This window comes from Psittacula echo (assembly GCF_963264785.1).
Source record: "Psittacula echo genome assembly, chromosome: 2".
Taxonomy (NCBI): domain Eukaryota; kingdom Metazoa; phylum Chordata; class Aves; order Psittaciformes; family Psittacidae; genus Psittacula; species Psittacula echo.
In genome coordinates, this window is record NC_137737.1 from 19,893,406 (window position 1) to 19,914,705 (window position 21,300).

Here is a 21,300-nt window from a genome sequence, read left to right on the forward strand (position 1 = left end):
TTCTGTTAATGTGAAAAATGTTATACAGGAGAGCACAATCTCAGCTGGCTGATCGCTCCCGCTAGTACTTGGCAAAACCTCCAAGTGCAGCAACTTCATAACCTTCTAGTATTAAAGGGGAGAGCATTGGTCACTGCTCGCTGCTAAAAATACAGCATGATTTAAACCTGAAGGCAGTGTTAGAGCTTTTGCTGCAGGTTTACGAGTCTGTGTAAACAGCACGTCTGCCATAAGGAGCAGTGAAGTCTGTAGAATCCTTGTCTAAAACTGTCCTGGCATTAAAGTTTGCTGTGCAAATATCACATAATACCAGAGACAGCTGAAATCTCCTATTTAGGAATTTATGGAACTTATATGTTTGCAGGCGTCAGAAAGTCCTTTTTATATAGCCCCACTGCTTCACTGTACAATGTTAATGCACTCTGCTTGAAAAGCCGTAATAAATTATATTTTTAATGCTCTTACCCTGGCTTTCTTAAGATGCATACATTCTTGGCAAACAATCAATAAATAGGGTAATCATGAGCAGAGGCCAAAGAATTTGCTGAAGTGCTGTTTTTCCATTTTTAATAGATAAAGATCTAACAATACGGACTGCTGTGTCTGTTCATTTCAGGATCAATATATTCTTTGTTTTCGCCAAACCGAGGAAAAAATAAATGATTGTACGATAAATGTTATGCATCAGACACAATGAAATTCCTCTGCCTTCTAACTTTGTGCATTTAATAGCCTTGGTTGCATTTTGCACTTTGCTTCGCAATTGCAAGAAAAATCTGGATTGTAAACATAACCAATTATACCAAGAAAAGTAGAGGCTGTTTTAAAACAAATGCCAAATTACACGCAGCATATTTTGATTTAAATTAGCAAGCCTGCAGGACATGGTCAAAAAGGCTTACACATTTCGATAAGCAAAATCTATAGATTATTGTCCATTAAAAGTATTTTCAGTGCAAACAAAAGCCATCCATACACAAACATCAATGATTCTAAATGTGCCTTTTCCTTGTGTAAATGTCTAATTACAGCAAACCAGCCACTGAAAAATATGACACCCAAGTTGTTCATTGTTCAATAATGAATTGTACTTAAGAAAATAAACTGCAAAGATTGACATCATAAATGACTTTTCCAACGTGATACCTAAAGATTTACACTCTCTCCTTTAAACCAACTTGCAACTGTTATGGAAACAGTGCTGCCTTTCCAAGCTTGGACCATCATTAAGAGGAAAGGTAAGAATTTGTTTTGAGGGTTTGGTATTTACTCTTAGATATTTTTGCGTTTCTTAGCCCAACACTTACTCAAAGAATTAACGCATTATATTACTTCTATTTCAATGTAGGAATTTCCTTTAACAAGAGCAGCTAGCCTTTACCTTAACAAATATCAGACTCCACCCTGTAAAGCAAGATGCTCCACCCAAGCATGAAGCTTACATTTCCCAAATGTGATTTATATCAGAGTTGGGAATATATAGTATTTTAAAATGGAGATTTAATCCTGAAATATAAATGAAGTAGAGTCTGCAAAAGTATGCTTTCCCCAAATAAAATATTATAAATCATATTTCTCTAATGCAGAATTATCAAAAGTGTTACCTTTTCTAATATTAGTTTTCATCAGGTGTCCAGAGTGTTTTAAAGGCACTCCTTGCATTTTAGTTCCTGTACTTCCAAGTCTTCCTCTTCCTAATGGACTCCCATTCTGTTCCAAGCGCGCAATTTTGGCTGGTGGACCCTTCGGATCGCTTACATTGTTAGACATTTCTGAATGTTCTTTCCCCTGAGTTGCCTCGTTCAAATGATCCATACTCAGTCCCGCCTCTAAAGATCACCTGCCATGATTAAAAAAAAAATATATATATGTTGTACACGTGTGCGCATATGTATACGTACACAGTCTGCACATGTACAGAGAGAGAGAGATGTACCATAAACTCATAAAGAATAAATAACTATTTCAACTGGAAAGAAGATGCCTTTTTTTAAAAGAAACAAACTTATTCTCCAAAAATGACCTCATACCGCAGTTTACAGAGAAATCGCATCATAACGTGGTGGAATTATTTTTTAAATGCCAACTAGAGTATCCCTTTCAAAAAATATATATCTTCAGAGATATTCTACTAAATCAGAGACAGACTGAAACTCATATAAATGATGATGATTGTCAAGGTACATGCTCCAACACAGCTATTGTTACACATCTCACAGAAAGGTTTGTTATTAATCCTGGGTGTTTTTATTGTGTTGGGAGAGACAGAGAGAAAGAAAAGGATTCTAGTGAAACATTTCTCAATCTACTTGATTAAAAACATGGATGCACAACAGTAGAGAGATTGTTAAAACTTTAATTGAGGGAGCAACAGATTTATTAAAGATGTAGAACATTGTTCATTTACAATTCCTCCCCCCTTAAAAATAAAAGAGAATTTAACATTTAGCTCTGGAAAGCAGTGGCGGGAGATGGTTGCTTTTGAGTTTCCTAACCAATATTACACAAAGAGTTTATCAACTTTTGCAAAGTTCAAAATATGCATGTGAATTTTTTTCAGATGTTAAGCTTTAAGTGTTAAATGAAGTAGCTTATTGAATTAAGAAAAATAACTGAGAAGAGAAGGTAGCATCTCACAAAACATGATGCTGGGGAAAAAAAAAACCAAACAAACAACCCAAACACAATTTCTACAGTACTTTTAAAGCCCTTAAATAAAAAATAGAAAAGCCCTGGGTGATGCTATGTTATGTGCTGGCACAGCTATTTGAAACCAAAATGCAGAAGTAATTTCTGTATCAAATTAAGAAAAGGTATATGTTGCATGCTTTTATTTCCCTTTTTATAAACTTTTGAAACCTCCGTCCATGAGTAGCAATTCCACTTAAATCCCTAAAAATCTTCCAAGCCTAGAACATAGCAGAGCAAGTTTTGAGAATTTTTGACATTCATCAGAATCCATTTTACCAAATATATATATATATTTTTAAATACATAAATTAAAAATCAGTAGCTGAGAACAGAGACATCTTTGGTTCTGATTTCATTCATCAATACCGTAGTGACTGTTAGGCATTTTACCCTACCTTTCCCTGACTGAGAAAGCTGTGACTACACCGACAATTATGTTATGTATATAAAATAATCACTAAGGACAGGTGACTAGACATTAATTTATGAGCTAGTATTTACATTAGCAAGTACAAATACTAATACTGAGTAAGTCTTATTTAGAAAGCCTGGTGTGAATCTGATAATTGCTACTTTCTTTCAGTTGCCTAGTAATTCAATATATTTTCTGCACATTTCATAGCAAAGCTATTAAAGCCCAAACATCTTGGGATTTTTGTACACACTTCTATGCCATTGATATATATGCCAGTGACAATTCTGTAAACTATTTTTTTCTTCTTTGAATATCATGCTGCTTTTCCCGATAGGGTGAAGAAAGAGGTAATATATGAATCTGAACATTTAAAGGAACCTCAAAAATGCCACTGAATAGCTGAAGTTCAGAAAATTGTTATTTTGCCTTATGCTATAAGGTGACAGGCTAAGGTTTACCATTCATCCTGATCCCATCTGGCTTAGTTTGTGCTCCCCATTATCAGTAAATGTGCCTATTTTAGCCACTTTTCAAAGAGATATTTTTTTTTCTTTTTTACTCTGTTAACTGCAGCCTAAGCAAAGAATTACAGGCTCAAACCGTTAACATCTTCCGATGTTTCTGCCCATGCTAACATACTATAGGGCTGCTTTTCTGAGACTGGTCTCTCATAAGAATAAGAGGATTAACAAGAAAAAAAAAAGGGGGGGGGGGGGGGAAGGGGAGGGGAAGGTAAAACCAAACCAAAAAAAGCCTTGAACAAGAAAATCCTTGTCACTTTTGGCAACTTCAGAAGTACTCTAAGGCACCGAGGTTCTTTGCTACAAAAAGTATCTAGTCATCATGAGTCAGAATTGCACTACATCATGTACAGCGAATAAAAGTGATAGATCACAGTTTAGTTAATACACTGACTACAACCAAAACACCAAATGGGTCATTTTCACTTGGCCTGAGAATACCCACCCATCGGCATCCTTTCCCCGCTTAGTCATCTTGTAAAAAGCTTTATGTTACAAAGCAAAATTACATGCACATAAAACACCTAATTTACTCATTTAAACTCCATGCCCAAGGCTAAAGTTCACAGAAACCTCAGTTTGGAATAGTGATGAGCAACAACCAGCATGGCCTGCTCAGGAAGAGGGTTGCAGGGAAAGAACTATCATCTCCGCCAGTTCCAGGCCAAGAGTTTTCCTGGGTTTCACATTTAGGCATCTTTCATAACTACAAGTTTTCATCACAAGGCACTGAGAGAAGAGCACAATTTCAAGGCACAGTTTCCCAGAGACAGCATACACGTACAGGCACACCGCACAATTTCTGAATGAGAGTCGGTGCGATATCTCCTTTTGTCGCGATGTAACGCCGCCGGTAGTATATTATTTCTTTCTCTTCTCCTGAATCAGCCCCCTCCCCATGCCTTTCCCCTCCTCTTCCCTCCCTCCCCCATAAAACCCCATAATCACATCTGAGAGAGGCTCCGCACTTATCCATTCCATATGGCTCTCACAATCCAGGCCAAGCTTTCCCTGTGACCTTTTAAAGAGACAAAGAAGCAAAGTACTTATCTAGAAACAGAAACACTGCAGTTTTCTGAGTGAAATTAGCAAAACCGACCCGAAACTCACCACTTCAAAACTTGACAGCATATAAATAACAAAAACAAAGGAGGTTTCCTTTGCAGCCCGAGGTCTTGAAGAGGAAGAAGTTCAAGACTGGTGTTTTCTAGGTCCCCCCCCCTTTGGGGAAGGGGGAGAGGGGGGGCAGCAGACCTGAGGACTACTTCCCCTAATATTCTCTTATTTTTTCTTTTTTTCCTTGTTGCTATTTTCCTCTAGGCGGGGAGGGGCAAAAAGAGATAGCGAGAAACAGAGTAGCCATGAGCAAAAATGGCAATGGACAAAAAACAGAGATTAAATATCTTTTACGAGAGAGCCAGTTTTCGAGGTTTAGCAACGGAGGAAGGAGCTGAAGATCAAATTGCTCTGACAAGTGTAATGCTCAAAACGAGGAATTCATCATCATCATCAAAAAAGATAAAAGTAGCAGGTTAAAATTGAGGTGGAGGGTGACTTAAGTCTGTCCTTTCAAAAATCAAACCAATGCGGACAGGAGCAAGTGAGAAAGGGGGTATTAAAAAAAAAAAAAAAAGGCAAAGGAAAAAAAAAAGCAGCTTTTCTATCCAGTGTGAAGAGCAGAAAGTCTACTTCTATGTTGTCACTTACACTATTATTCTCCAATAGGCACCCAGAGGAGCAGCACACACAGAAGGAGCCCGCTCCCCTCCCCCTCCGCAAAAATACACACCGTAACAGCCCCCAAACTTTCTGCGGAAACCTCAGCCCCAGAGATCGCTACTGGAGATTACAAAACCAACAACAACAGGAAGAAAAGTGTAGAGAAAATTGCAGGGAAAGGCACGGAGATGCCACTTTGAATCTCGCCTTTGCGGTCCGGTGAGGGAAAAAAAAAGAAGAAGAAAAAAAAAAAAAAAAGGCAGAGAGGACCTGTCTCCTCTCATTTACCGGGGGCTGGTGTGCGAGGGGGAGGGAGCACACTGGGAGGGGGGGAGAAAAAGAACAGAGGGGAGGAAGGAAACACACACAAGGCACACCATCACCACTACAAAAAGTGACGAGGTTTCACTCCCTTCGAGTCCAAAACCGGGAGGAATTAGAATTTAAAAATCCCAAACCTCTCTATTAAAAATAAATAAATAAAGAAAAATAAAAAAGGAAAAAAAGAAAAAAAAAAAAAAAACAAACCTCCAAAAAATTGGTTCTGCTTCTGCAAAGGAAAAAAAAAAATCTGGGAACTCCGAGAAGAGTTACTCGCCAGAAGGGATAAAAAATATAAAATAGAAAGGTTGCAAAAAGCCAACAACAACAAAAACCAAGCCAGCAGGAAAAAAATAATAACTGAAAAAGAATAATAATGGTAGGCTTTGTTTTTCTGTCTCTCCCCCCCCCCCCCCCCTCTAATTCTCGCTTCCCCTGGCTGGCTGACTATGGTTGTTATTTAGGCCGGTTTGGTGGTTGTTGCTGGATGTTACATGGATATATCTGTGTGTATGTGTGTCCCCGGACGGAGCTGCCTTGCTCTGCTCTCTTTCCCCCCCCCTCCTCCTCCTCTCCCTCTCTCTCTGTTTCTGTCCCCATTAAATTATTAGTTGACTCATCACTACTCCTCCTCCTGCTGCTGCCGCCGCCGCCGTCCCCTGCTCAGAGCCTCCTCTCCTCCTCTCCGCTACCGCTCGCTGCCGCTGCTGCCGCTGCTTCTTCTTCCTCCTCCTCATTTTAATACAAAATAACACCGAGGCCACCGGCTTTTTTTTTTTTTCCCCTTTTTTTTTTTTTTTTTTTTTTTTTTCCACAGCCCTAGACGGGAGGAGGACGCAGCCTCCCTGCTGCTGCCCAGAGCCCTTCCCGGCGGCCCCGGATCATCCGACGCGTCCTGGGAGAAAGAGAGAGAAAGTGGCAGAGGAGGTGGAGGAGGTGGTGAAGGAGACAGGCGTGGGGGAAGGGAGACCGGTGGGGACGAAGGGGAGGGGAGGTCGGCAGAAGAGAGGTGGCAGAAGGGGACCGCAGCGGGATGGGGGCGCCGGGCGCGTCCAGAGAGTGTGGGGATCGGCCGCCGGCGGCGGTAGGTGATCGGGGGGGGGGGGGGGGGGGGGGGGGGGGCAGGGGAAGAGGGCGTGCGGCTTCCGGGCGCGCACGAATTTGCAGCCAGCTGGGTGCGGGTGAGGCGGCCCTGCCTGGGCCGCGCACAATGCCCGCCGCGCAGGCAGCGCGCCCCCTGCGCGCACGCACGCACATGGCAGATGGGGGCCTGCGGCGGAGGGGGGCGAGCCGGCGGGAGCGTGGTGTGGAGGGAACAGGGGGGAGAAGAGGAGGAGGAGGGGCGGCAGTGGTGAAGGCTGAACAATATCCTGCCGGCGCCGCCGAGCGCGCCCGCCGCGACAGCGCAGCCTCCGCCCTTCCGCGCGGAGCCTGCGCGGGCCGGGCCGCGGCCGGCAGGTGCACGGCGGCAGCGTTGCGGTGTCCGCTCCGGAAGGAGCAGAGCGGGGTTTTGAGGGGACCCTCAGGTCGTGGTGGTCCCCCGGGAAGCCCACAGACCACGCGGGGAGGGGGCAGCTTTTCCTGTCCCACTCCCTTCGGTGCCAGCAGAGGTGGAAGGAAAGCACCTGGCGCGCTTCGGTAAGGCGGCAAAGGTCGGGGGAAACGACCCCCGTTCATCGGAGGGGAGCCCCCCGCCGGGGTGAGGCGGTGGACGCCGCGGCTCGCCAGACAGCATTCCCGAGGGGACAGTAATGCATCACCCCGCGTTCGCAAGGGTGAGATCCCCATCACTCCAGACGCGGGATGTCACAGAAGTGTCGCCGCGGCGTGTCGGCAGTGAGGGAGTGAAACCGCCCGTAAGAGGTGCGAGCAGGAGGTGGTAACTATTGACAAACCAAACGACTGCGAGACAGACATAACTTTTTTCCCATCATGCACCTGGAAAAAAAGTAACCCAACGAGACCAACTTGAATGCAACAAGTTTGTACAAGCTACGAGATAAGAGAAAAATTAAACTTTCTTTATTGATAAAATGTGTAGCGTTTGAATATGCCATGTCTGAAAGGAAAGCTGCATCATCAGCCACAGGAGACGTGAGTTACTGCACAGGCAGACATATCGCCAAAGCGTTTAGGGTAGTTACTTTAAAACAAGCAAACAACAAAAAAATCAACAAAAATACCCATAACAAACTGCACACACACACTCAAAGCAGCAGCAGAAGTAGGCAAATGGGGAGGTGAACACCAGTTCTGTAACACACAAAACAGCACGGCCTCTGAACAAAGAAAAGGTGAATCAATAAATCTATGAAGAACAAAATTATCACTACACATACATCACTAACTATAAAAGAAGAGGAATGCAGTGGGACTGGGTAAAGAAACAAGCTTACGTTTACCGAAATAAACATAAAGGACATGCAGGAAAAAAGAAAATGGTAATAGGGTGAAATACATGCAATATTTATCGCATTCGGCAATGCACAAAATAGATTATCATCTCAGACGCAAAGAAATGCAACACTGGAAAATTAACCGGCTGTTACATAATAGTGTTACTCAAAGTGGAGCGAGTGGTGGTGGCATGTACATAGGAAACACAAAAAGTTGCACCTATGTCGCATGTCCTGAGAAAGGTTACTAAGATTGTTACCGAGAATGCTGAAAAGGAAGGGAAAAAAAACCCCAAGGAACATGTGTCACAAAGAAAAACAAGGGAAAATGTAGATGACATCTTCTAAACCATATGATCAAGGGATAACTGCTTAGCAGGTTGTTTATTTAGAAACCAATCTTTTTTTCCAACAAGATAGATTGAACATTATTCCGTCCCTCTGACAAAAAATAAATTTAAAAAAAAGGGAAAAAAGGGAATGTTTATTTCCCAGTATGTTTGAATATTTGGAGGAAAACCGGCGTTAACCAGTTGAATTCAAACTTTGCAAGCACAAGTAAAATGTCCACATTGTATCATTTTTCATCCTCTTCAGAAGAGAGAGCCTGATGCACAGTAAAACTTCAGCAGTGAGCAGGACTGACCGCTAAAGAGGAAAATCATGAAGGATGAGAGTTTCAGCTGGCACTATGCTGCCTGCAGCCTGATGGACAGAGAGGGCATTGAAGATAATTTTTGAGAGATGTGGAGCTGATTAGAATAGAGCAGATATTTACAAATAAGATTTGGAAAAAAGGTTTGGGACTAAAACACCACCTTATAAAAATGATTTAGAGATATGACTATAACACACACACACACAAAAAAAAAAAAAAAAAAAAAAAAAAAAGGAAGGAACCAGAAAACAAATAAACAAAACCCCAAATGAAACAGCAACATTTAAATCTGCTCTAAAATAATCTTTGCTTTGGTGTTCACAAACCATTCTCCTCATGGTCAAAAAAAGTCCCAACCCTTAAAATGTTCAGATTAAAACAAAGTGATTAATCTAAAAAGCAGAGACGGTGAATTAAAGGAGCAGAGAGATAACAATCTGATAATACAGGAGCACAGAAGGCCTAATAATGATATTATTACGCACACTAACCAAACACTGACAAACAAATATTCTGTTAATTATATAATCATGCATATGCTTCCTATGCTTGAGCTACATGATTATGGAAAACAACTCTCTTCTTGAAACTGCATATATGTGCTAAACCTTATAAACTCCCTACAAGATGGATTAATCTAATTCCCCTACACCACTTATGCCTGGTAAAGTATTTACTACAGGCTTGAAAGGTTGAGCGTGGAAGCCTTGCTTTGACTAAGAAGCACGAGTTACTGAAGGCTGCTGTCTTGATGTATAGACAACAATCAGATATCTCTTATCAATACCAAACTACTTGAAATAAATTCAAGATACAGATATCTGATTTTCATTTGACCTATTCCAATTTGCACTTCACTGTGTCAACTTTGATATTAAAATGTTCCACTAGAATAAAGATATTTATAATAAAAACATATATAAAGAACAGAAGATGAATAGATATTGTCATGGATACATATGCAGGCAATCATTTAAACATGCGGCAATGGTAACATCACATTTTTCATAGCTTCTAGTCGACATTCAGCAGACAAATATATGCTTAATAAAGCTTCTTAATCCTTAATAAAGTTGCTGCACTGTGTTTATGATATATAAATGTATTTTGCAGCAGGTTGTGTTGAAATGAGACAAATACTTTAAAAGTTGGACTGCATTTTTTCAAGCCCATAGTGAATTAACTCTCGATTAGCAGTCTCAGTAGCTGCAAAACAAAACAAATTCTCCAGTGTAGCATGCTGCCTCAGTACCTTCTAAGGTCTCTATTCCAATCTTTTCTTGTTCAAAATAAATTAGGAAATATGGGCCCAAATCTTGAGGCTTGGCTCTTGTGCAACACAAACAGAAATGACCTGGCAGCAGAGCAAAATCAGCATGTCTGTGCATTCTCTTTTATCAGATTTCTTTGGGGAGATCAGGCTGATTGGGTTTTACACATACGTACTTCTGACAACTCTGCAGCCATTTGGGTAACGCATGAGCCCCAGCCCATGCTGGAGGTAATGCAGAGCTGTGCAGCAGCAGTGGGACTGCCAGGAAACTCACTTCTGTGGGGATATGAATATTCCCCACTGCAAGGGGTGATGTGTGCACATCTAGAGCTAACGGTGACTGCTGGACAGCAAAGCAATGAAAATACCAATCTGTGCCTGTCTGAAGGTAAACATCTATGGCCAAAAGGTGGATGTCTTCCCAGTGGGCTTGTGCCTAATTGCCACCTGGGTTAGACGGAAGTGAGGGTTAAGGGGAAGGATACGCTCCGCTGTCCTTTCCCACAGCTGTCTATCTGTGCATAGTCACCACTGAGGTGCAGACCCGGTCCCACGGCCCTATAAGTTTTGCACCTCTGATTAAAGTAATTTTACTGTCTCCTCAGACTGACTTGCCCTCTGTTTTGCCCTGAACAATAGTTGCCCGACACTGTTCAAACACTTTAACCAACCTGACTGTGGCAATCTACATTTACATACGACCCAAGAATCTGATGCGCACCGATGTGAATCACAGCATTCTGTGACATCCCCCACGCTGAACTCAAAAGTTACATACCAACCTAGATTTTTTTTTTTTGACTGCAACCTGCCCCAGCCTGGATAGGATGCCTGTCAAAAAGCAAAAGTGCTATGAAATGAAATTCATAGCACTGAAAGGCATCACACACAAGCTGTCGTCCCCTCTCACATTTTGCATGAGCAATTTCTGCTCGTTTGTGTTCTCTCACACACAATGTCCTCAAACAGTTACGTAAAATGAATATTTAACTTGCGATAGTCAGCTGTATTGAACTGCACTTAATTGCTTATTAAGTGAAGTAAATTACCCTTACCGTATTCGTCAGAGGTGAAAAACCTACATATATGGCTACATGTAGTGCATTCATTAGTTTATGGACCCTAAATCCCTTGGAAAGTATCAGATATCTACACAGTGTCCCATGGTGCAGCATTTTGTAGCTGGATGTCTCAGCTAGCTTGCAGATATGTAAAATCATATACAAACAGACATCTCCCTATTGATTGCCTCTGTGACGAGGCTCGTTTACTCCCGCAAACATTTTCTGCAGTGTATTTCAATCACGTAATCTTTTTTTTTTTTTTTTTTTTTAAAGGAGTTGAATAAGAATATGCAAAATGTGGTTCTGGATAAAACAAGTTACTTTGAGTCAAACTACTGCACCATTTTACATAAGTCCCTTTCATAGCTGTATGTCTATTTTGACTAAGATGCTTGTATAAGTGAAGTAAATACATACATTTGCTGATATGGCCCCAGCAGTCATTTTAGTTTGTCCCTTGGTGCCAAATGACTCACAGAAGGAAAACTATGGAGTAAAACCCAACAAAACCGTTTGGTATGATGAACTGAAGGGAGAACATGACCGCTAATGAGAATAGAAAGTCTTTCACCTCTGGTTGCCACAAGAAATCCTGGCTGGTTGAAAGTCTAATAGATGGGTGTCCAGTTCCCCATAAAAGATCACAGCAATGAATATTAATAGATTAATCACATAAATCTCAATCTGTGATTGCACAGTCTCTACCTGCTATGTGGACAAGTGGGGTTCACTTCCTAAACATACTGGCATTGCAACTACCACAGACACTATCCATACATTATTGAATATAAGGCAATATTTTTATGACTGTGGATTTCAGAACTACTTTGAATAGAAAGCTTAAACTTAAAAAAAAGGCATTTTGTAGATGTGAACCATATCCTCTTTCACCCCTAACAGTAGACTAGATCCTTGATAAGTCATGCTAGTAATTTCCATGTGGCAGCTACAGTTCTTTTTGGTGCCACAAAAAACAACAAACAAAAAAAAGCAATAGAACTTTATGTAATAGCATTTATTGCAATTAGGCAGCTGGAAGAAAGGAGGAAAGCTGGCATCTTAGGACCAGCCAAGTTACCTGTGTCTTAAGTGTATGTTCAGCAGGTGACTAATTTCACAGCTTTCTCCCCAGAGGTATAATTTTTAGGCCTATCATATGAAGATGTTTAATGTGGGACATGGGGAGATGAAAAAAGAGCAGCTCCTGTTAAAACCCTGATCATCATAGCACTAGATAACTCCTAGGCATGAGACAGGTGAATAATTGTTACCTAAAAGAAGAGTCAGTTGGTAAATGGGCTATTTTAGGGATATGTGCAGGTAGAAGCTCTATTAATTTAATAGTGTGTAAACTATGATCCCCAGACATATAAATCTGTAGTTTCAGTTATTTTTGCTTGTTAAAACAAAGACACACCACGTTATCTCCAAGGTGGTTTGTAATGTTGTTGACTGATTCTGCTTCTCTTCCCTTTCCTGACCCACCACCTCCACCCACTGCATTTTTTCCCTGATTTGATCCAACAATTCTAGGTGAGGATGAATTTCACACAGCCCAAGCAAAGCTGCACATTATGGTAGAAAACAGTCTGAACCATTGTGCTTAGCACTACAGAGGATTATTCCAGCATTACTAGCTACAGCTTAGATGCTTATGCCACCAAGCTCAAACCACAGTGACTTCTTATATAGGAATACTTGATCAACAGAACAATTATCTTTTTCTTTCACCTGATAGTATGAACAAAATCTACTGACGAAAATTGAAAACATGGAAGAGTTTAGGTCTAAGGAAATGGTTAGAACTGATTGATGACTTGAACTATGTCAAACTTTCATTATGAAACCCAAAACCACATGAAATGTCCTGTTTCCAGTTTCACTGTTAACTCAGAACTCTGCCCAGGTTCTGCTACACATTTTCTAAGATTCAAAAGCTTTTAAGTAAAACTGTGCATTTAATTATGGCCAAACGTGGCAGGAGTCAATATTCATTTTACATAAAATACATGCAAAATGTGTGGTTTTGGTGTAAAACAAATTGAAAGTTGGTGGGTTTGGCCGAATTCTCTTTTTCTTCTAGGGCTCCTTTCAATCTCAAACAGAAATGATTCCACAATAGCAAAGACAAAGTGAATGAGTCTTTCACAGTTCTTTTCAGCAGCAATTAGCTGCTAATATTCACAATTCTTTTAAGAAACAAGGTACCTGTTAATATTCAGACCCTAACATAAAAAGGTTTAGAATATGCAGTGTCACTGAGATAAAGGTCATTTTTACACGTGTTGGAGTGCACTTAGTTTAAATGCAAACAACATAAGGCAAAACCAAGTCACTTCAAAATGTTACTCCAAGTAAAACAACTACATTTCTAGATTTCCTGCTAAGTGGCTACAACAGAAACAAACAGAGAGAGAGCAGCAGTTGGGAACCCACCAGAATATGGTATTTTTAGGTCAAAATTAAGTTAACATTTATGACAGTTCATTTATAGTCATGCTAACACTGGAATGAAATGCCTGAATAGGTGTGTAAAAATTACTTTCCACATTAAATAAAAAAAATTGGGTGAAAAGTTTGTATTTTGTGTTGAGATAAGAAAAGCTGGGTAAGAAGAAACTGAGGCATGTACATGAAGTTTCACAGCTGAGCTTCAACTGCGATAGAAGAAATAACATTTGAAACTAATTATTTTCACATTGTCCATGTTAATTTCCTTAGGATCTCTTCTATATAATTTGCTTCTGCCAGGTTGTACTACAAACTCTTTCCTGTGTTAGATTTTTTTGCTTCACAAATGTTGGTAAGATGCTCACGAGAAATTCTGAAGTGTTCTGCTCATGAAAAAGCTGCTGTGCATTCTCTCAAGTAATTTTTCTTTTATAGGTATACAGATGGAAAATAACCCTGCACCATATCTGAAAATGTGCTGCTTCAAAGGTAGGTGGAGCCAGGTGAAGAAACGCTCAAAATTATTTCAGCCATAGAACAGTAATGTCCAAATCAACTTAGCCCTGTTTCTGAAACACAGGACACCTTCAAATACAGGAGTCCCTCAGCACCCTGCCATGAACAAACTAGACAAAGACCCTGTCATCTCACATCTAAGCCCATGCTTAAAGCACTTTTACATATTTTCGTGTGAAAAGAAAAAGAAAAGATATTTCTCTCTTTTTTTACTTAATATCAACTGGTTGTTGCTGTGGGCATATCACAAAGGGTTATAATTCTTTTTGCTTAATTTAGGTCTGTGAAAATCTTTCCATGTCCAAATGAAATATTATGCCCAGTCCATACTGAACTTTTTAATAAAAAGCAGTAAAGCAATCTGCTTCATTGTCAAATGATTGAAAGAAATTTAATTAATGCCTTTGGAGGGAACGCCTATATAAGTATCACAATCACAAGAATGTGCATATATGCATATATGAATACATATGCACAGCCACAGTCTACCCTGTTGCTTTAATATTATAACACTATAGGCCAGGAGCAACTGAAGGCAGAAGAGAACTCATAGAATTTAAAATATCCTGCTGACACAATTTTAAGGTTAAATGACATTGTGTAATTTATTAGAAGATTAAATGCTGACTTCATCACAGGACAATTTAGCCCTAGAAAAGGGAAGCAGTATAGAATGCTCACAGACAAACAAATTAAAAATAGTAAGCTATAAACAGGGGAAAATGAGTTTATGCCACACCGGCAAAACCAAAAAGAAACAAAAAAAACCCCAAACCCAAGAAGCAAAAAAACACACAGATGCATGAAAAGCAGTATGCTATGTTAGATGTTTATCTATACATAAGAGACAGGTGTCACAAAAACAAAACAAAAAAATCATGAAGCTAAAGAGAAACTTTAACTCACCAGTTTCCATCTGTTATATCTGAATTCATGCATAATTGATTATCCATGACTGGTAAGTTCTTTTTTTTCACTAGCCTAACACAGTTTTCTAAACATTATGTGATAAATCACCACCAAAGTAAAGGGTGTTTGAGAAACCGTAAGGGCAGAATAAAAATTTTTTAATGAAAAATAACATGTCAGTTAATAATAGAGCTGACCTATGTTTAAGAGAGAAATTTTAATCATGTGCATATTAAATATTAATAACCTATTCTGTTATTGTTATAATAAGGTTAAGTAAGCTTCTCCATGCTTAAGGATAGAGAAAAAGTAGGAATATCTAACAGTGAAAAAAAGCGCTGAGAAGCAGAGACATAAGGAAAATGTGTCAACAATAAACAAGAGGAAATGAGAAAGAAGGAAAAGATGAAGGTGGAAACTAATCTCTATGTGTCATTATGACTGCCAGAGTACTGGCAAAGAAGCAGCATCCTTTTATTTCAATTTTAATCATTTCTGAATTTTAATACCCTGCTCCTTTTGTAATTCTCCTGGCATTCCCTATATGCATCCATCCCAGCCAAAACACCAGTGTAAATTAAATGGCACGCAACCACACCACTGATGTAGTTCTCCCAGTAGAACCAATTGAGTGACCAAAAAGCAGAGAAGGTATGACTATTTTGTGTCCCCGTAGACCATGGGCCAATTAAGTGACTTAATGTTCTTCAATACCTTTAATTTTGAAAAGAAGGGCAGTGGTTAGGTAACCCAGCAATATAGAGCCATTAAAAAAAAATAAAGCAAGCCAGTAGTAATACAATAATCAGTGACCATCAGGGCCTGGAAAAATGAGTTTGCTCTCACTGGCACTAAGGAGCATCACATGATTATTTAATTACAGCTCTAATTTTTGTCTCGTGGATGGCAACATATCAACAATTAATAGGGCAAATAGAGGAGACTGCATTTTTAAAGAGACAGAACCTATGTGAAATATTGCTTGGAAATGCAATTTATCAGACAGTATAATGCTTCTTAAGGCGTATCTGTCATCATGACACACATAAAAAATTGTCCTGGTTCAATTTTCTTGCATGGTGTGTATAAAATTCTTCTGGAATGCTTACAAAATAGTAACTACACCTATGAGTATCCTAATTATCATTTTAAGTGGCAATGCAGTAGTTAAGTTTCTTGTAGGACATGCAGTCCAAATAAAGAAAGTATTGGAATCACAAGCCTCAAATATAAAAATGTTATCATAAAATTATTACATCCTTTATCTTATAAAGACTGTAACAAAATTCTTCAGGAATGGCGGCCAAAAAGATTATGGTATTCAGCAACTCAAGTGAAAAAAAAAAAAGAAAGAGAGAGTCAAAATACAGTCAATGGGACAAACATTGATTTTGATTGATTGACTTTACTGTTTTTCTTACAAAGCATACTGAAACTAGGGGCTGTGCACCAGTATTGTACCCTTTCTGCACAGTGCCGCTAGGTAAGAAGTGAAAAACAAAACGCAAAAGAGGACATACATGTGATCAATTGCAAAGCTCTGCTCTAAAAGGCTGGATGCAGTTCCTCTTATGCTTCGTCCTGCAATGACCGCAGTTCAAAACATGGGGAACTGTGGGAAGTTCAGTACATGGAAGAGCAGCACTTCTCACAAGCTTCACAATTACCGGAATCTGCAAATGTATCAAGAGAAAAACTCTAATTTTATGTTCCTGGTTTTTTTTGCAAATGTACTCACTTTTCCACAGCGATGTGTAGACCAGGTTACGGATGCTGTAAATTTGCATTATCAAGTACATATTTCATGCAGTATTCAATATCTGAAGATAGGAAAGCCGAGCTCCAGATTTCCTCTAAACATTAAACTGTACATATGAAAACCCCACCAAACTACTCTTAGTATTTTTTTTTAATCTTATTTCTCAATATACAACTTAAAAATGCTTTTTCATCTGGTATTCTAAAATCTATCCCTTGAACAAGCAAAGAAACACTGAAAAAAAAAAAGCTGAACAGCACTTCAAGAAGTTTAACTACAGAAGAAATGCTATTACAGTAAATGCCCCATTCCTCCAGAAAATTGTGTAAAATTAAGTTGTTTTCATTGAAGACATTAACATTCTGGATTGGAGATCTTAATCTATAATCTTGAAAAGAAAGCTGGCAAGAAAGAGCTTGTATGTAAAAGTATATATCATTCTTTTTATGCACTGGTTACTATACAGATAACATGTCTCACAAAGACTGTAATTAAATGTCTAGTGCTGAAGTAACACTAAAAAGCATACAGTATTATTATATTACAATGAATCCTTAGAAGCTAAAACTGTCATTTTTTTAAGTTTTAAGATGCCTTTAATTATTCTTGAGACTTCTTACATTTATCAAGGAAGCCCACCTATGATGAAAAGCATTAATGATTTAAAATCTTTTTAATACAGCTCTCCACAAAAATATTAATTTAGACTTCGATTATAAACATTTTAAAACTCACTCTGCAATTTCTCTCCACTTCGTTTTTTGCCTTTGGTCTTCCTGTGAGTTTGCGTCATGTACTCCCTCTCCCACTCTCTCTCCCCTCCTCTCTTTCTGTCTTTTATTTAACTGTTACAATTGGGAATACAAGGCATGTGTTATATTTAGGATTTTTCTCCCGGTCATTGAAAATGTTTTTAATTACCTGGCTGTTACAAACATATATATTCTAAGTGCAGCTACTGAAAAGCTACCACCTTTGTCGCACCTTTGCATGTGGGTATGAGTTCAGAGCAGAAATTCTTTGTACTTGTGCTGTACAACGTTTTCCACTGTAGGAGTGATTTACAAATATAAAGAATTACTTCATCCTTCAATGTTCTGTGAAACATATATATTACTAATTTCATAGCTGAGTAAATAAACTGGGGGCATATTAAGGCCGCATTTATAGAGGGATTATGTGCTGCATCTTCATTTTTTTTCATATAAAGTTGTGAGTGCTGAGCATTTTCAAAATCGACATTAATGACTGCAAACACGGCATGGTCAGTTATTTACCCAAGATCACATTTTTGTCAGGGCTGAAACCAGAATCAGGAGTCCAGACACAAAAAAAGATTACAGGTATATGTAATGTGAGTGCATCACCACTTCTAGTGAGCAGCAAGTGGAACAACACACAAATGATTGCTGCTGGCCAAATAAATCCTGTCAGAGCAGGATCCTGGGAAGATGAGATGCACTCGAGGTTTAAAGCACCTCCCTCATCTCCTCAGGTCATATCATGTTATAATGTGCCAAGGGAAAGAGATAGAGCAGGTAGTCAGTAGGAATTATGCGAGGCCAACACAGCCAACACATGGCCCATTCCGATGTCTGCACCCTGGGTGCTGGGTGACTGAGGTCCAGCTGCAGACCAGCAGACTCTTCTGCCTGTCTAACCACCGTTCACAACAGAGAAGCATGAGGTGGCAAGAGGTAATTCTTGTCTTTGGAGATGTCTTTCCAACAATGCTTTACAACTGCTCAGAGAGTGAAAGAAGAGCTGGTGAAAGGAAGCCTTCTTATGACCTATTCTAATCCCAGCATATACAAATGCACACAGTCTCATGGGAAAATCATAGAATAGTTAGGGTTGGAAAGGACCTTAAGATCATCTATTCCAACCCCCCTGCCATGGGCAGGAACACCTCCCACTAAACCATGCCACCCAAGGCTCTGTCCAACCCGGCCTTGAGCACTGCCAGTGATGAGCATTCACAACTTCCCTGGGCAACCCATTCCAGTGCCTCATCACCCTAACAGTAAATAATTTCTTCCTTATATCCAATCTAAACTTCTGCTGTTTAAGTTTGAACCCATCAATCTCCAAAGACATCACTGCATATTGGTATCCTATATAAATAGCTAAAAGGTGACCTCAGCATAAATACTAAGTGCTGGTGTATCCCCCAGTGTGGCTGAACACCTAACACTGATCCCCCTTATAGAGAACTGTAAAAACAGAAGTCTAGCAACCTCTGCAGTGATACACCAGTGTGAATGTGAGGAAAGTCAAGCCCAACAAGTTTAGGAGATATTTACAATTCAGACTGTGCCTGAGGTATGTTACTACACTCTGTTACTGCACTGTATTATTACTATGACATTCCTACTACACTGCACCAGATTTACACAGGTTAAGAGTAGATTACAGCTGATACAGGGCTTGAGGTCCAGATCATTACAGATGAACAAACGCAGTACTAGCAAGTCTCTTTAAAATTAATGTCTAAGATTTATACCTACTGAGAGCAAAGCAGTGCAGAGACCATCTGAAAGTCGACATTTGCAAAGCAACAAAATGGATATCAATTAAGTAACGAAGTGTTGGAGATAACTGTGGTAAGCTTAGACACCACAGGATGGCAAATGTTCACAAACACCTACAGTTTTGAAGGGCACATTATAGTATATCCTTTCTGAAGTAACAGTTACAAGTTGTGGTTGGGGCTGTTGAGAGTTCAGGGTACCACTGACATGGGAACTGACACACAAGCTAGCTTAATGTTAAATATGATAATTTCAGAAGCTGAGGCAAAAATGGACCTCTTAGGTAGGGGTTATTAATGGAATCCTCTGATGGAGAATTTAGGGAAGCTTTCTGCAAACTGTGGGTTATTCTGACTGTGATGATCTTCAGTTCAAATGCCAGCTCATTGGACGCATTAGTCCAAGATTGAAAGTAATATCAACAGGGTTTTCTGACATGGACTTTATAAAGTTGCAAAATTTCAGTATAACAAGCAGTAAGAACTGCAAGTTACTCTTTAACCATCAAACTGTTTTATTTTTATTTTTTTTTTAGAATCAGTAGCAACTTTGTGACAACTAAAGTTTAAAAAATGCACTTGATTGCATAGTGACAGATTTGCAGAACATTTTTCATCACACACACATATGTGCTTTCAGTTATTAATAAAATGCTTCTGCCCTTAATCTGCCATTGCCTGAATATACAATTTCAGTGACTTGGATAGACAAATACTGTTAAGGAATTCTGTTTTCCCTGTTTGAGATGCAATTCAAATACACCCGGTAAAACTGAATACTATGTCTTTAAAACTGGCTCCTGCATGCCACAGAAAGGAATACTGAGTCACTTTTCTATTAAGTTCCTCGTGGAGTGGAATGATAACACAACTTTCTTTTCTTCCTCATCCCCCTCTCCTTTTTTTTTTTTTCCTCATTATAAACAAGGAAGAGCCAGCTGCCCTGGGTAACACCACAGGTAGATATTAAAAACGAGACAGCCATTATTTAGTGGCAACAGGAATATAAATACATGCACTAACCTATAAACTGGTGTTTACTTCAGGAAAGTAAGTCATATTTTTCCTCTGATTGCCGTGCTGTCAGTTTAATGCAGCGTAAATAAACAGTAGGTGCATGATAGCTTTAAGTAGAAAGTGTTCATTCCACAAGAGGAGCAGATTACTGAAGCCTGATGCCTGCAAAAGCAGGACTTCCATTTTACCTGAAAATATAGCTTCCCGTGCTAAGAGACTTGTGGCTTTTCTATTAAATTAATTTGTCAGAATTCTATGAAAAATATTATGTACTCAAAGAACTTTACCAAAAACATTCATTTTTGCAGCCCTCAACTTGAACCATTCGAAAAAACAAAAGCCAATCACTCCTCTGTAATTTCATCATCCCATTGCTCCAAATGAAAGCTTTATATAATCAACCTAATATAACAGAAAATAAAATGATATATAGAATTGCCTATACTTTGAGTTATTTTGTTCTTATAAATATATTCCCTCACTGAAAGTAAAAAAGTCTCCTTTGGAAAAAGCAATGATTTCTGAGAAGATTGTATATACACTCTACATCTATTAACATAAATTATAAGAAAGTAAAATGCTCCAGATGTGTTTAAACTGTTATAGAAGGAAAGTTTGTGGCTTCACTGGATATATATTAAATATATCTAGAGAGAGAGCAATGGCAGTTATATAGAAAAAGGCAATAAAATGCTTCAGTAGTATCTATATTAAAATAGCATAGTTCCTAGAAATATGACTAAAACATTTCAGAAGTCATGTTTTCTCCAGTTTTAATTCAGAAATCTACTTTTAAGATATACTTACATATAAAAATTGTAAACTATTTTACTAATTTTTTTTTTCACCAAATTCAGCTGAAAACCTTAAGAAGAACTTCACATTTATCTGACAATGCTTAAAAAAATAGATGACAATTAAAAGGTGACAATACTTCCAAAAATTGAGTAGTAAATGCAATTAAAAGGTTTGTTGGGGTTTTTTTCCCCAAGACCACCAGACTTTGGCCGACGCTCTCCTAAACGGCAGTTTAAACTCCCCTCTATCCCATGAAATGTAG

At 39.1% G+C, this 21,300-nt stretch overlaps 1 protein-coding gene across 1 annotated transcript in view; it reads right to left on the reverse strand.

Moving 5' to 3' along the window:
- Positions 1 to 6,442, reverse strand: part of SATB1 (SATB homeobox 1) — a 76,054-nt gene extending 69,612 nt beyond the window's left edge. The window contains exons 1-2 of the mRNA XM_080611346.1: positions 4,738 to 6,442; positions 1,605 to 1,840 (exon numbers count right to left, since the gene is read on the reverse strand). Coding sequence (XP_080467472.1) covers positions 1,605 to 1,815 — 211 coding nt within the window. The 5' untranslated portion in view covers positions 1,816 to 1,840; positions 4,738 to 6,442. The remainder of the gene's footprint in view (positions 1 to 1,604; positions 1,841 to 4,737) is intronic.
- Positions 6,443 to 21,300: the final 14,858 nt, after the last annotated feature.